This window comes from Crocodylus siamensis, chromosome 7, assembly GCF_052110815.1.
Source record: "Crocodylus siamensis isolate JL-2025a chromosome 7, ASM5211081v1, whole genome shotgun sequence".
In the NCBI taxonomy this organism is placed as follows: domain Eukaryota; kingdom Metazoa; phylum Chordata; order Crocodylia; family Crocodylidae; genus Crocodylus; species Crocodylus siamensis.
Window position 1 is genome coordinate 79,776,784 of NC_143401.1, and position 14,022 is coordinate 79,790,805.

At 42.1% G+C, this 14,022-nt stretch overlaps 1 protein-coding gene across 1 annotated transcript in view; it reads right to left on the bottom strand.

The window, feature by feature from the left end:
* ZRANB1 (zinc finger RANBP2-type containing 1) overlaps positions 1–14,022 on the bottom strand; it is a 79,204-nt gene that overhangs the window by 16,276 nt on the left and 48,906 nt on the right. Inside the window, exon 7 of the mRNA XM_090057536.1 lies at positions 13,530–13,728. Coding sequence (XP_089913662.1) covers positions 13,530–13,728 — 199 coding nt within the window. The remainder of the gene's footprint in view (positions 1–13,529; positions 13,729–14,022) is intronic.

Consider the following 14,022-nt stretch of genomic DNA (forward strand, 5'->3'; position numbering starts at 1 on the left):
GAAGTGTAGAAACATATCGTGCATCAGAAAAGTTAACGTCTAAAACTCAAGAAGTTTGATCACTTGCTCCTTACCTGTAAAATAGTTCCGAGAACATCTTGTAATGAGAACGTTACAGCACTGTATTGTATGTAGTTAGACAATTAAACAAGATTGCTATGTTACGCCTGTAAGAAAAGGCAAGATACTTCATCTTTTGGATTGGTGAGTGCATAACATAATGAGACGACCAATTCAGAGTAAGCTGTCCTCATTTCCTTCCACTAACAGAGATGAGCTATTAGGATGTACCCAACAGATAAGAATATAAAGTGCATACTGGGTGATACCCATGGTCCACCTAGCCTATCATCCCATCTCCAACAGTGGATTCTTTAGATATACCTGGTTCTTCCTCTAAAGTGATCTATCCCCTGTTCATTGCCCTCCCTGGTACCCGTGAGTTGGTTCAGAGATGCCAGAAGGTACCTCTCCAACTGTTCTGTTTAATAGCTAAAAATGGATCTATCGTCCATGAATGTCTAGTCCCTTTCTGAACACAGCTATACTATCTATCTCTACAACCTCCTCTGGTCACAAGTTCCACAAGTAACTATACCCTGTGTAAAAAAAGTCCTTTCGCTTGTCAATTTTACACCTGTCTCCTACTAATTTCAGTTCTGGTATTCTGGGACTTAGTGCATAACAGTTCCCCAGGATGTATGTGGTAGCTGTGTTGGTCTCAGACAAAAAGAAATGCAAAAATCTAGAACTCTTTGTTTACCAATTTTGAACCTTCCCTGAGCCTGATGATGGATGCATGAGCCCGAAAGCTTGCAGGAAAAGATTGCAAAAATCTCTCAGTTGGTCTAATGAAAGGTATCATTTTGGAATCAAGAGTTCTAGATTTCTGCATAACAGTTTGCATTCACTTTGTCCACACCCTTCATGATTTCATAGATTTTTATCATAGCTTTCCTCAGCCAGATTCTCCTTTCCAAACTGAAGACTCTCCTGGTATGGCAACCACCCATTCCAGTAATCATTTTCTTTGCCCTTTTCTATACCTTTTCTAATGTTACTAGATTTCTGTGAAAGAGACAAAAACTGCATACAATATTCAAGATATGGGCACACCATAGATTTATACAGTGGCAAAACACTCTCCATATTTTTTCCATCTCCTTCTTAATGATGCCCAACATTTTTATTGGCTTTTTTGGTCACCATTACAGATTCAGCTGGCAGTTTTAGAGAACCATCTATAATGACTACAAGGTCTATTTCCTGAGTCATAACAGCTAGTTCAGAACCCAGTATTGTGTACATATTTGAGATTATTTTTCTGTATGTGAATTACCTTGCATTTGTTGATATTGAAGTTCATCTGCTATTTTTTTGCCCAGTTACTTTGCTTGGTACGATCTTTCTGCAGCTCCTCTACATCAGCTTGAGATTTGACTACCCTAAATAATTTGGTATCACCTACAAATTTGGATTTCACTGCGCAACCCCATTTCCAAACTATTGATGAAAATGCTGAAGCAAAACTGGCCACAGCAAAGATCACTGCAGAACACCTGTTTTGACCTCTCTCCATCCTGAAAAGCAACCATTAAGCCTGACCCTTTACTTCCTCCCTTTTAACCAGCTCTTGACCCGTGAAAGAACCTCCCATCCAATCTCATGGCATGTTTTTTTTTTTAAATGAGGAATCTTATTCAAAAGCTTTTTCAAAACCCCAAATGTGTTGTGTCAACTGGATGCCCCTGGTCAATGTTGTTAACACCCTCAAAGAACTCTACCAGATAAATGAGGCAGGATTTCCCTTAAAAAGCCCCATGCAGACTTCTATACCAGATCATATTTGTCCATGTGACTGACAATTTTAGTCTTTATTATAGAGTCCACCAACTTGCTAGGGATGGAAGTGAAATCAACTGTAGTTCCTGGGATAACTCTAGAACCCTTTTTGAAAATAGGCATTACACTGGTAACCCTACCAGTCCTCTGGCACAGAGGTAGTTTCTAATGAAAGGTGACAGGCTATTGCCAACAATTCTGCCATTTCACTTTTGAGTTCCATGAATGCCACGTGGCCCTAGCAACTTATTAGTATTTACTTTATTGATCCGTTTTAAAACTTCTTTTGTTGTCACTTCAATGCGATCCAGCTCTACAGACCTACCTATAAGGAAGGACTGATCTGGTGTGGGAGTTCTCCCAATGTTTTCTGCAGTAAAAACTGATACAAAGAATTAATTTAACCACAGTCTATGATAGAAGACCTTCCATAAAGAGAAGTAGTTATTCAGCACTATTTTATGAATGGAGTGAAAAAAAAAAAAGTCAGCCAGCAAATTACTTGGTACAAGATTGATAATCACAGACTAAGAAACCACTAGGGATCTAATGCCAAAATGAGCAAACATACTGCAACCAATAATTAGAAACCTACTGAAACTGCGGAGGCAGGCAGGTATTTCACAGACCAATCACAGTAGCCACTGCCATTTTCATGATTGTGTGTGACAAGCCCTCCCCTCCCTCCCACATGCTGCTGATTGGCAGAGCAGCCCCACCCCTCACCACTGATTAGCCAAGAGTGCTGCCACTCATGCAGTCCCATCCCTACCCACTGACTGGCAGAGGGAGCAGGGTCGCAAGATGGGCAGCCCTCTCGGCCAATCAGCAGCACAAGGAGGAGGGGGCTCCTCAAGTGGGGAGCCAGAATTTTATTTGCAGTAAGGGTTTGGGGTTTGTTTGTTTGTTTATTTGGGGGGGGTTAAGTGATTTCATAGAAACCTCCTCAAATGATGGTTCCATAAAACGTGCAAAATTATGATTTGAGTAGGTCCCTATGAATGCTCCATTTCCAGTGGCCAATTCAATGCATTTTGTAGCAATTTGTAATTCTGCTCCACAGGGAACAAACAAGTCATTCTGTTTTCATGCAAATAAGAATGTTCTATTTAAGAAATAATTATTTTTGTTCAACAAATCGAGGTGCTTTTTTTCTTTTGGGTGAATTGATTTAGGATGCTAGTAATTTAAGAAACATGTTTTTAGTTCAGTGGCTACTAAGTTCACTTTCACTGCCAGAACTTATTCTGGGTGATGTTGAAAGAATTATGAGGCAATCATAACACAGTGTTTCAACGTATGGACAAATTACAACAGCACCTAAACTATTAACATCATGTAAATGAATTTAAGTGAAACTAAGCTCTGTGTGTCCTCTTGAAGTTTTAAAGAATGTAAAAACAGAAAAGGAGGAACTTCCAGGACCCAGAATTCAGAGGGCTAAATCATCATAGAGCACTGGTCTCTTCTACAGGCACAAAAATGATCAAATTACTACCCTCAATTTAAGTTGAAGACAGACTGGGGGATGGCGTGAGGGTAGGAAAAAATACAACACAGAGGGAAAGCAGGAACATTTCTTTCTTCTCTCCACAGGGAGAAAAATGTGTGCAAGGAACAGATCTATTAGGTCCTAAATCTTGAAGTAAACACTGACCAACAGTAATCTGTTTAATTTTGCAATTATAATATTAACTTTAATAGAGAAGTGTCTTCTGCTTAATAAAATCAGTTTCAAATATAAATCATACTCTAATAAATGTTTTTAACATATCTATCAAAGTTAAACTAAGTTTTACTTGCCAATAAAAACAAATTTTAAAAATAATTTTTTGCATTAATTGATTTTCCAATTTTAATCCAGAAGGTCAATAGGTATGAATCAGAAATAAAAAAAAAAAAAGAAACACACAAACCCAAGTAAGAAATGCACCTTTCACCATTTTCTAACAAGCACATTAAAATAAAAAATCTGAATAAATACATGTTAAGCTGTCTTTTTGATTAAATAATTGTGCATGGCTTAAACAGTTATCTTGGCTGATTAAAAAAAGCAGCAAAATTTTAGCATAAATCCATAATTAGTTAATTTTTTAAAACCAAAATAATTTTAATATGTACAAATGCAAAACAAGATTCAAGTGGATTTAAAGTTAAGGTTTCTGTCTTGCTGATTTAAAACATGGCTAAAATTGACGTTAAAAACCAACTACAGTATAACCTCATAAATCCAGATATCAAGCATTTGGCACTTTTTAAAACTGCACTAGATTGGGGAGTAGTGGCAACCAGTCCCGGAGCACCAGAAGGGAAAGCTTGCACACGGCGCTGCCGCTGCCATCTACCACCCTGTGCTGCTGTTCCACGTGCAGCTGCTGCTCTGGGACTGGCTGCTGCAACCACCTACCCCTAATCCAGGACCAGGGGCCGCTCCGGTTTCAAAACTCCAGAGTTTTCAAATTTCTAGCAGGTGCTCAGTCCCAAGCATGCCAGATTCCTGAGGTTACACTGTATTTAAAAGTCGATCTATACACTGTGGCAAGAAATCCAATTACTACTGGAAACAGCCTGGAATATTTTTGTTCCTCGAGACAGAAACATTACAACGTCTACCAGAAGAACAAAGTTATTTCCCTATGCCCATATACCAAGAGTCAGCAACTTCCAGGGGCTCCATGAGCCTGAAAGCATCTGGCCTGCTGAGCCTGGGACAGTGCTGGGACTGAGCCGCAAGGAGGTGCACCAGGGCCAGGGAGCTGGAGGCTGTGCTCAGGCCAATGATACTTCTCGACCCATCTCCCAAAGCTACACAGCATGGGTGCAGCTTTCCAGCTGGAAAGGAGCTGCACTACTGCTGGTTCTCCATGCACATGCACACCCCATGCCGCAGTGTGAATGCAACTTCCTGCAGGAGCAGAGCTGCATCAGGGATGGGTTGGGGTGTGGGAGTGGGAGCAGCAGGTTCCAGCTCCCCAGCCCATGCAGCTCCCCTCAGCTGGGATCTACATTCACTCTGCAGCCTGGGAGCAGGAGACTGGGAGAAGAAATGGCACCACAGGCAGAGCTCTTAGCTGCATGGAAAACTTAGCCCCTCCCTCCCCATACTGCCAAAGCCACCCAGCCAGCACCAGCCAAGTTGTTGCAGCCTGAACCTTGAAAAAAGTTGTTGGACTCTGTCATTAATTGTTGACTTGTTCTTTCCAGGCAGATCTGACAAAGTCTACTCAAATACTGAATTGACTTTGGCCAGAAGTAGCTAATATGGGCAATTCAGATTTTTCTACTGGTGAAGCACATACTGTTTCTTATTAAAGCTTCAGATTTTTGTTTCCTTCCTCTAAATGAGTTTGGTTTTGCTTTCACTGCCCATTAGAATCACAGAATTCCCTTCATGTTGACTGATGTTGCTTCACAGGTTACAGAACTACTCACTGCTCTTCTTTCCAGGATGTTTATATTTTATTTCCAATCCCCTATCGCCACTGACTACGTGTGGTGTCCTATGTAAGCTCCTCAACCTTGAGTCTGTTGCAATTCTGACTGAATGGGGTCAGCTAAGGATTTGTCTTTCAGCAACTTGCTCTCAATATCCACCGCTGAAAGGGCAGTGCAATGCAGTACAGTGACAAAACTGTCTGTCCTCATCTTAGGGACAAGGGAAGTCAGACTGCATCTACTTGTCCAATTGTTGACTTGAGGGGTCTATGCAGACGGTTTCAAATCATCCTTCGTAACACTGATTAACATACCCACAAATCCAGTATTTTCCACAAGAACTGAAATAAGGAAGTGTTTGACCTTGCAGAATCATGCCAGATGTAACACTACATTGTCCTTTATCAAAGCTGCTTTTGCAAGAATCTCATACTGGGTTCTGCTGTTTTGAGACGGGACTTTGGTTGCATCCTAAACAGGCCACGATAGGTGGCAAACACTTCTCCCCACTAGTCAATCACCACCCATCTTAACTCGCCTCATTTAAAAGTAGTTTAGGGTTTTTGTTCCTTCCTTTTTATAAAGAACACCCCTACCCAGGCAAAACACTTTCATCTTTAAGGAACACCTCCTGAAAAGGTTAATGGCTATTTTAAATAAGTCTGTAGATAAGTTTTCATCGGGGATCTGCAATGTTTTGTGACAGAAGACCAGAAAGGCCCAGCCATCTGAGATAAGCAGGTACCAGGACCCAGCCATCTCTCCCTCCTAACTGACTGCAGAGCTCCCCTTTCACCTGAGCCCCTGGAGCCCAACTGCAAAGACCAACTCAACAGCTACATACTGGAAAGAGCCTCCCTGGCCAATTGTCTGTGCATGCAGGGCAGCCTAGCAACACTATCACAACCTTATATTAAAAACTGTCCGTACTGCAGCAGTCCTCAAGTTTTTACAGTAGCCACGCTGCTTATAACCAATAATTTAATGTGGTACATACAGCAGTAACTGTGAATCCAACATTAAGAGGAGGGAGGAGAGGTTCATATTCATGTTTTGCATGCTCTGCAGCAACTGTCCCAACCTTATTCCGAGTCAAAGCAGGCCTCGAGCAGTTGATCCCAGAATGAAGCAGGGCTGAATGGCTCCAGTCTCTCTCTAATTTACTGTGCAGTAACTGGAGGCAAAGGAACAGTTACTACAGAGCCTTGAGGACATGCTAAGTCCCCACTCTCGTTAAAATCTCAAGTATACCAAACAATTAGGGGCCCTGTGAGGTTGTTTTTTGACCAACAGCATTTAAGAGCGTCAGGGAGAACTTCTCCAAAATTTGAAATCTTTTGCACTGCCTCTAATAATCCCCACATTATTAATGCCTGGAAAAGGACACCACAGGGAACTACCCCATTAGATAAAATATTAAATAAAATGGGCTGAAATCAACGTCACAGTATTTAGGCCTCTCTTCACGATCTACTGCCATTAGACCTTTGACTATACACTCATTCCAGAAAGTCAACACATCGGTGAGAATTTGAGATTGGAAATAAATACCAAACAGCAATAAAATGTGTACGTTTCCAGGGAGAATCTATATGATGGAAGTCAAGGAGCTAGAATTTAATGAAAGTTAGATACCAACTAAATATGAAGACTCTTGATAAAACCCTTCCATCCTTAATCAGATCTTTCAGAGGGATCCGAGTCCAGATCTGGTATATTTCTTCCTGTAATTGGCTAAATGTTTCTGACAGAACTGGTATGATCAACTGATTCTGTCAGCTTGAGGCAAGACATTTTCTACAAGGCAAATATTCATCTTATTTTATTAGCCTCTAATGAGGGTATATTTGGCCAGGGGGGCCAGGCTGAGCCCTGCTGGACAGATTCCTCTGGGCAGACTGCAGAGATGCTATCCATTTAGTAATTCATGTCCAGTTTCATGTCCCTTGAACAGTCTTAAAAATTATCTTCCATTTTACCGTACGGTCCTTTTCAACTATCAGGTCTCAAAAAAACTAAAGTGACCAAGTAGAAAGCCCAATTCATCTCCCTATTGTACATTAATTAATATTTTGTGTAGTATAAAATAAGCCCCAAACCATACAGCTTTCAGCATTTCCTTATAGCAACTTCCACATCTTACCTAGCATTACAGATGACATGCAACAGAAGCTTTTCTTTTATTTCTTCTGGCTGTGTACCCATTAATTATGTTGTATGGCTCCTGCCCTTTCCTGGAGTCCATAGGATTTAAATATTAAAATATTTACTTTCACTCCTAAATTTCACTTTTCATTTAAGTGAAACTTAAGACACCCTTTTCAGCCCAGAATCATTTCCGTTTTTCTGGCCCCCTTCAGTTTGTCATTATTATTTTTGTAATGAAATATTCACAAATAAAATATTAATAATTGTTACACAACTGAACAGAAAGGGAATAAGGCCTACCTCCCCTAAGCGTGCCTTTAAGTGTGCAGCCCAGCACACTATATTGTATTGTGTCGTAATACTGGGACTCAGGTATAGTATGATGCCCAAACCTTTGAAGCCACAGCTTGCCAAATTCCAATCCTATTCCCGTAGTTCATTAGTTTCAAAATTTTCTATGCCAAGTTATTCTCCATCAGCATTTCTGATCTGTAGGTTCTTACACAATATAACCTCATAAATCCAGCATGCTCGGGACCAAGCACCTGCCAGAAATGTGAAAATTCCAGATTTCCTGGAGCAGTGGCTGGACGCGAAGCGGGGTGGATGGTAGCAGCAGCCACCACGTGAAAGCTTCCCCTTCCGCTGCTCTGGGACCAGCTACCACTATTCCCTGATGTAGTGCATGCTTAAAAAGTGCCGGATTTTCAAGAATTCTAGATTCATGAGGTTATACTGTATAACAAAAGCTTCCCTAACTCTTCCAACTTGCTATGCAGTGAATTATTAAAAAAAACAAAACAAAAAAAACCACCAACTGATTTACTTTGTTTCCCCATCTTGGTCATTAACTAAAATGAAAGTAAGACTTAGACCGTGCTAGCCATATCAAGCCTCACTAACTCTGTATATTGATACCTACCATGATCTTTTGCTTAGTGTTCTTCAGTTATTTTTTACTCAAAAAATATTTGAATCTTAATGAATCTGGTGGAAAGTATCAAATATCATTATTAAAAGCCAAATATATGTAGTTTCTCCTTCAGCAAAATCCTTACTGCATACAGATTAAAACTGTATTACATTACATAAAAACAACCGCTGTGAGAACACTGCAAGATGATTTACATACACAGAAAACTAAACACCTTTGCCTCCTGCTGTATCCCTCTTAGCTTGTGGAATGTAGTAGTAAAAAAGAAAAAAAGGCACATACCCAGGCCATAATCCAAACATTATGGAGCATGACATTTAAACATGCACAGAGCCCATGTTAAGTATTTTACAGTGTCTGGCCTCAACACATTTGTCAGTGACACTGTTCTTTGGGGAAAGGGAGAGCGCAAGTCTCAGCCCTCACATACAGCATTTTCTTTTACAATTCAATACTAAAAGTCTGCAAAATAGAAGGCCTCTCCTCCACTAGGGTTGTTGGTTGTAGCCATGTTGGTCTAAGGACAGAGGAAGACAAGGTTCTTTGGGTAAATGTGAAAACTAAATAGTTGGAAAAAATTGTTCTTTTCAAGGTTGCGGGTACAAACACCTTCTTCAGGCACAAGGAGTTTGTTGTTGCTTCCATCTAAGGATTTTCCCTCAAAACAAAGCAGGAAGACCTCATCCACTTCATATGAGTACATGCATCACACAAACAGCCTGCAATCCAGTTCTGGTCCCCTTTGTTATAGCTAGGGATCTACCTGAATCGTGTGGAGGGCAAGTTAAAAAAAACCCTGCAGACTGCTTGTAGTGACCAGTGACATTTTCAGTCTTTTCGCAGTGAACCCCCTCAACCCCAGCTGTTGATTGGCAGATAGGACTGCCCTTCACGCAGCCCTGCCCCGCACTGCTGATTGGCAGAGAGAAGCAGGGCTACACAAAAAGGTAGCCCTCAGGCTGGGAGGAGAAGAGAAGAGGGACTGAAACTGGGAGAGGGAGAGGGATTTAGTAAAAAACTGGAAGAGGCAAGAGAGGCAAAAAGACACGAGTCAAGGAATGAAGTGGAAGAGTATAGATAAGACAGGCAGGGAGAGACACAAGTCAGTTGGGAACATGGCACACAGGTGAGACGGGGGGAGACAGACTGGCAAAGGACTCATGCACTTGAATATAACTGCTAAAGAAAACTTGGAGAAGAGGAGTAAGAAACAGAGAGGCCAAATACTTAGTAGAGAAACAGTCTAAACAGTCTGTACTCATAAAATCAGGCGTTGCTCCCAGCCTGAAACAGAACCTCATAATTTGTCATGCTTGCTGATCTAGTGCTGTCTGCTACAGCATCATGTCTATTTGATCAGCATCTCATCCCCTCTCCTACCCATCCACAAAAAATGACAACAATCCGCAGCTGCTGTCAACTACTCTTCAGCTCTAATGACAGAGGTCTGTGAGGGTCAAACGTGGCTGATGACCTATGGGGGTGTCAATATGATGCCCCATTGCTTTATAAAAAGCAAATAAGAGAATTACACACGCAAAAACTGTACATCCAAAGAATGCTCAAGTCACAAGGTCAGCCACTCAAATGTCAGGAAACACCACAATAAGGTCTCAAACTACAACACAGAACTCTGGCCATTTGTAGCTAGGCTGACAAGTGTCAGCCAGACCCCTAATAAAAACACAGCAGATGGCAGGAAATTTATTCTGTGGCATCACAAGTATACCACCTCCCTAGACAACATACTTTAAGATGATGGAAGTGCTCTATTGGGCATGTCAACATCTGTGCCAGTTTTACCAGCACAGCTATGTCAGCTACAGCTGCTCAGTTTCTGTGCGTGTTTTAAACACTCTTGGCTGGCACACCTTCACCAGAAGAACTTTGTAGAGTAAACCCTGCTTCTCAGTGCCTATGCAACTTTAACAACACCCCAGATGTGCACACATCCTAAGTTTAATTATGCATAATCATATGTTATTTGTTTCTGCAAAAACCCTCTGTTCCAGTGCATATGAGTGATTTTGCACAGTCCTAATTCATCCTTGGAGTATATCAGAGCTGCGTTTTTTTTCTGCTGGACCTCTGACTCATTTGTTGATGAAGGGGATTACAGGAAAAGAAAAAATGGCTGCATGGGTAAGGCAACTGGATACTGCCTTGCAAAATTAGGTTCTATCCCTGTCTCTGCCAGAGAGCTTTTCCACAACATTGGGCAACTCACTAAAATCAGTCTTTCCATAAGCAGCTGCTAACTGTGTATTTGTTGTTTTCAGGGAGCCCAATCTGAGTGAGACCCAAGAGTCTAATCTGCAGAACTGCCAAGCAGTCACAGCTGCAACTGTAGATACTGGATCTGTTTTGACCACATGACATGCTATATTAATAGCATGTACTACGAAGAAAAGTTAGGTCCTAGCCACCCCGCCTCTAAGTGTGGGAACTTTGACCTTAATTGCTCTGCGATTCAATTTTCCATCTGTAAAATCCACCTTGGCATCTTGACAATAAGCTGGTGAGAGACACCAGCTGGGTCCTCTCTGAACTGTACTGTAGCCCACCCAGAAAGTCACAAGTTCATTCTTCAGAGTAGGGGTTGAAATAGTATGCAATAAGGCATAGGTCTATATGCTATACAAGAAGAAGGGGAAAAAAATAAAATAAAAAAAATAAATAAAAAAATCAATAGCTGTTTGTTAAGCAAACACTATTCTATACTTGGATAGAGACTGATCTTGCAGAAAAATAGCACTGAGTTATGTAAATCAGAAGGCACATTTACACATGCATTTATTCCAGCCTAGATTTACCATGCAGTAAACTACTACATAGAAGGGGTTTTGGTGTAGGCATCTACACATGCAGTCCCTGCAGCCCTGCAGTGGGCCCTTGCTGCCACTTGGGGGAGCTCCAGGCTGTTCATGGGTGTCAGCCAAGGCCAACCAGGCTGTTCCTGGGTGCCAACCCAGACCAAGAGAGACAACTGCCTGCTACCAGGCAGGTGACCAGGAGACAGGCCTGCCTGCTGCTGGGGCAGGGACAATGTCCCCACAGGAAGCTCCTGGCGCTGACTCCCCAATCAGGAGGGCTGGGGGCTCCCTGGGCACCCCTACAGCTCTTTCCAAGCCCTATGTGTCAAATCACTCAAAATCAGGGCACAGGGCTGGGACCTGGCCATGACTGGGATAGTTCCCAGCCAGCCCCCCAGCTGCACAGGGTAGTCTGCATGTGCAGCCCAGAGCTGGCTGGGGACTACCCGAAACAGGACAGTTCCTAGCCACCTCCAGGCTGTACATGCTTACCCATACAGCCTGGGACTGGCTGGGAACTGTCCCGCTCCAGGCTAGTCAGGAACAGTCCCCATACAGGGAGGTCCCAGCCCCTGCTCTGCCATCCTAATTGTGATCACAGAGCAGGAGTTGGGGAGCTTGTTCCCAGACCCCGCTTTGCAATCAGGGAGTGGGGGCTGGAAGCTACCTACTGCCAGGGCAAGGCAGGGACTGGGGAGCAGACAGGCTGGGGAGCTTATTCCCCGTCCAGCTCCACACACTCAGACCTGAGTGGGGAATAAGCTTCCCAGCCTGCACCAGCAGGGAGCTCCCAGCACTGGCTCTGCAACCGTTGGGCCGCTGCTGAGAGATAAGTATCTCCCAGCCTGAGCTCCATGCCAACTCCTGCCACCTGGTAGATTGCTGACTAGAAGCAGATTTTGCTCCCAGTCAGGCATCTACATGAGCACTACTGCACCATTACTAATGCCAAGTAAATCTGTTACTTGCATTTGCAGATAGCAAATTTACTCAGTATTAGGGAGGTTTACTGAGAAGTAAACGTGTGTGTAGATGCACATGCTTAATTCGCAGTAAACTATGCCAATGCAAATTTAGGCATCTCATGTAGATGCGCTCAGAGAAACCAAATCATAATGCATATAAAGTGGGGCCTTAATTTGGCTGCAGATAACCTTAAATCTAGAATTTCCTAACTGTGCTTGATCTTATGTTCTTTTAATAAATATTCATGCAGTCATTATGACAATCAGATTGTAAAGTGGCTAAGCTTCCCCCCGCCAAATAAAAAAGGTCTGCATAGTGCCAAGACCACTTTCCAAATATAAACCAAACATATTAGAGACCTACCTAAACTTCAATTTCAAGGATTTTGCAGAAACCATGAAATCCAGGATTGCCTGCAAAATCCACAAGAAACCCCAAATTAAAGTAAGTTTAAGTCTTCCCCTCCCAGATGGCCTCCCAGCCCACCAGGAAGGGAAGGCACCAGCTGGTAGGGCAGCACAAAGGGGGACCCTCTGACCCTCCACCCTCCTCTCCCCCAGGGCCTCTCTGCCAATCACTGCTGAGGGCTGGGGCCTGTCCGCCAATTAGCACCAAGGGTCAGGGCCACCACAAAACACCAGCAAAATGGGCTCTTTGTCCTGGGACAAAACCACAAAAATGGCCTTGTTTCACCTCAAGTCAAGTAGGTCCCTAAACATAACCAAGGCTGTGATGTCTGCGAGTACGAAGACTGACTGAAACAATGAGTCAGAGGTGTAAGTTTTCCCATCCTCTTAATCCCACCATTGTGTTAACCACCCAAAAAACTAGTGACAGCATAGCTAACATCAACAGTAACAGTTTTGTTATTGCTGTTTTACTACCACTACCACCACCACCACTACTACTACTGTTCTGGAAGATTTAGTGACTGATTCCAAGTATGACAGTAAGGTAGGGGAAGAAAGTTACTAGAAGTTTTGCTGCTACATAAAAAAGGTCATACCTTTCATCATCTGCAACCCTGCCACTGATGACAGTGGGACAGTCATAGATGGCAAGTATGCAAGCCTCGTATCCGATATGTGAATTATTTGCATTGCAAAACTATAGAATCCAAGGTCTGAAAGTTTTCAAAAATTTAGCATTCTACACAATATTGTATTTTATACCAGAGACATGGCACAGAATTTAAATAGTATGGAATTTGCTACGTACTACTGTAACTGACTTAAAAAACGTACACATTTCACTGTGAAAGAAACTAGGAACATCAACTGTGCTGTGATACAAAAGCAAGTATCATCTAAAGATATACCCATGATTGACACTACATTATGAAAATCAATGCACCGTCAAAAGATCTTTTGAGTCTCACACAACCAACTTACCAATGTGAACAGTCATGTAAACTGTCATGTAGGGCTTTCCGTAGCACCGAATCCTTGTCATAAATGCCCCACGTAGCTTGTAGTACTGAATCAAGGAGGCAGTCTCCTGCAGTCCGATTCCAAAGTGCATATAGTCTACTATCCAAGCGTGTACCCAGTTCCAGTGACCAGTTTATAATAGGAGATTCTTCCTCTAGCTCTACAATGACAAAAACCCCATTTAAGTCTTATCTGCAACAGAAATCTTTTCAGTATGCAAATCATCATAACAAGTAAACTTTGTATCAGAAGATACCATAAAAATCTCAAATTACTACCCAAGTACAATGCAAATGTTGCAAAAAACAAGGCTTTACTAATAAACTAAGGTTGCTAGGATAAAAATTACAGAAAAAACAGATATTGAAAACTACTTTGTTCCAAGGCAGTGACCAGAACAGAAAGATTGTTTAATACTATTTTAAATAAAACTGCAAAATGGCTTGTAACTGAA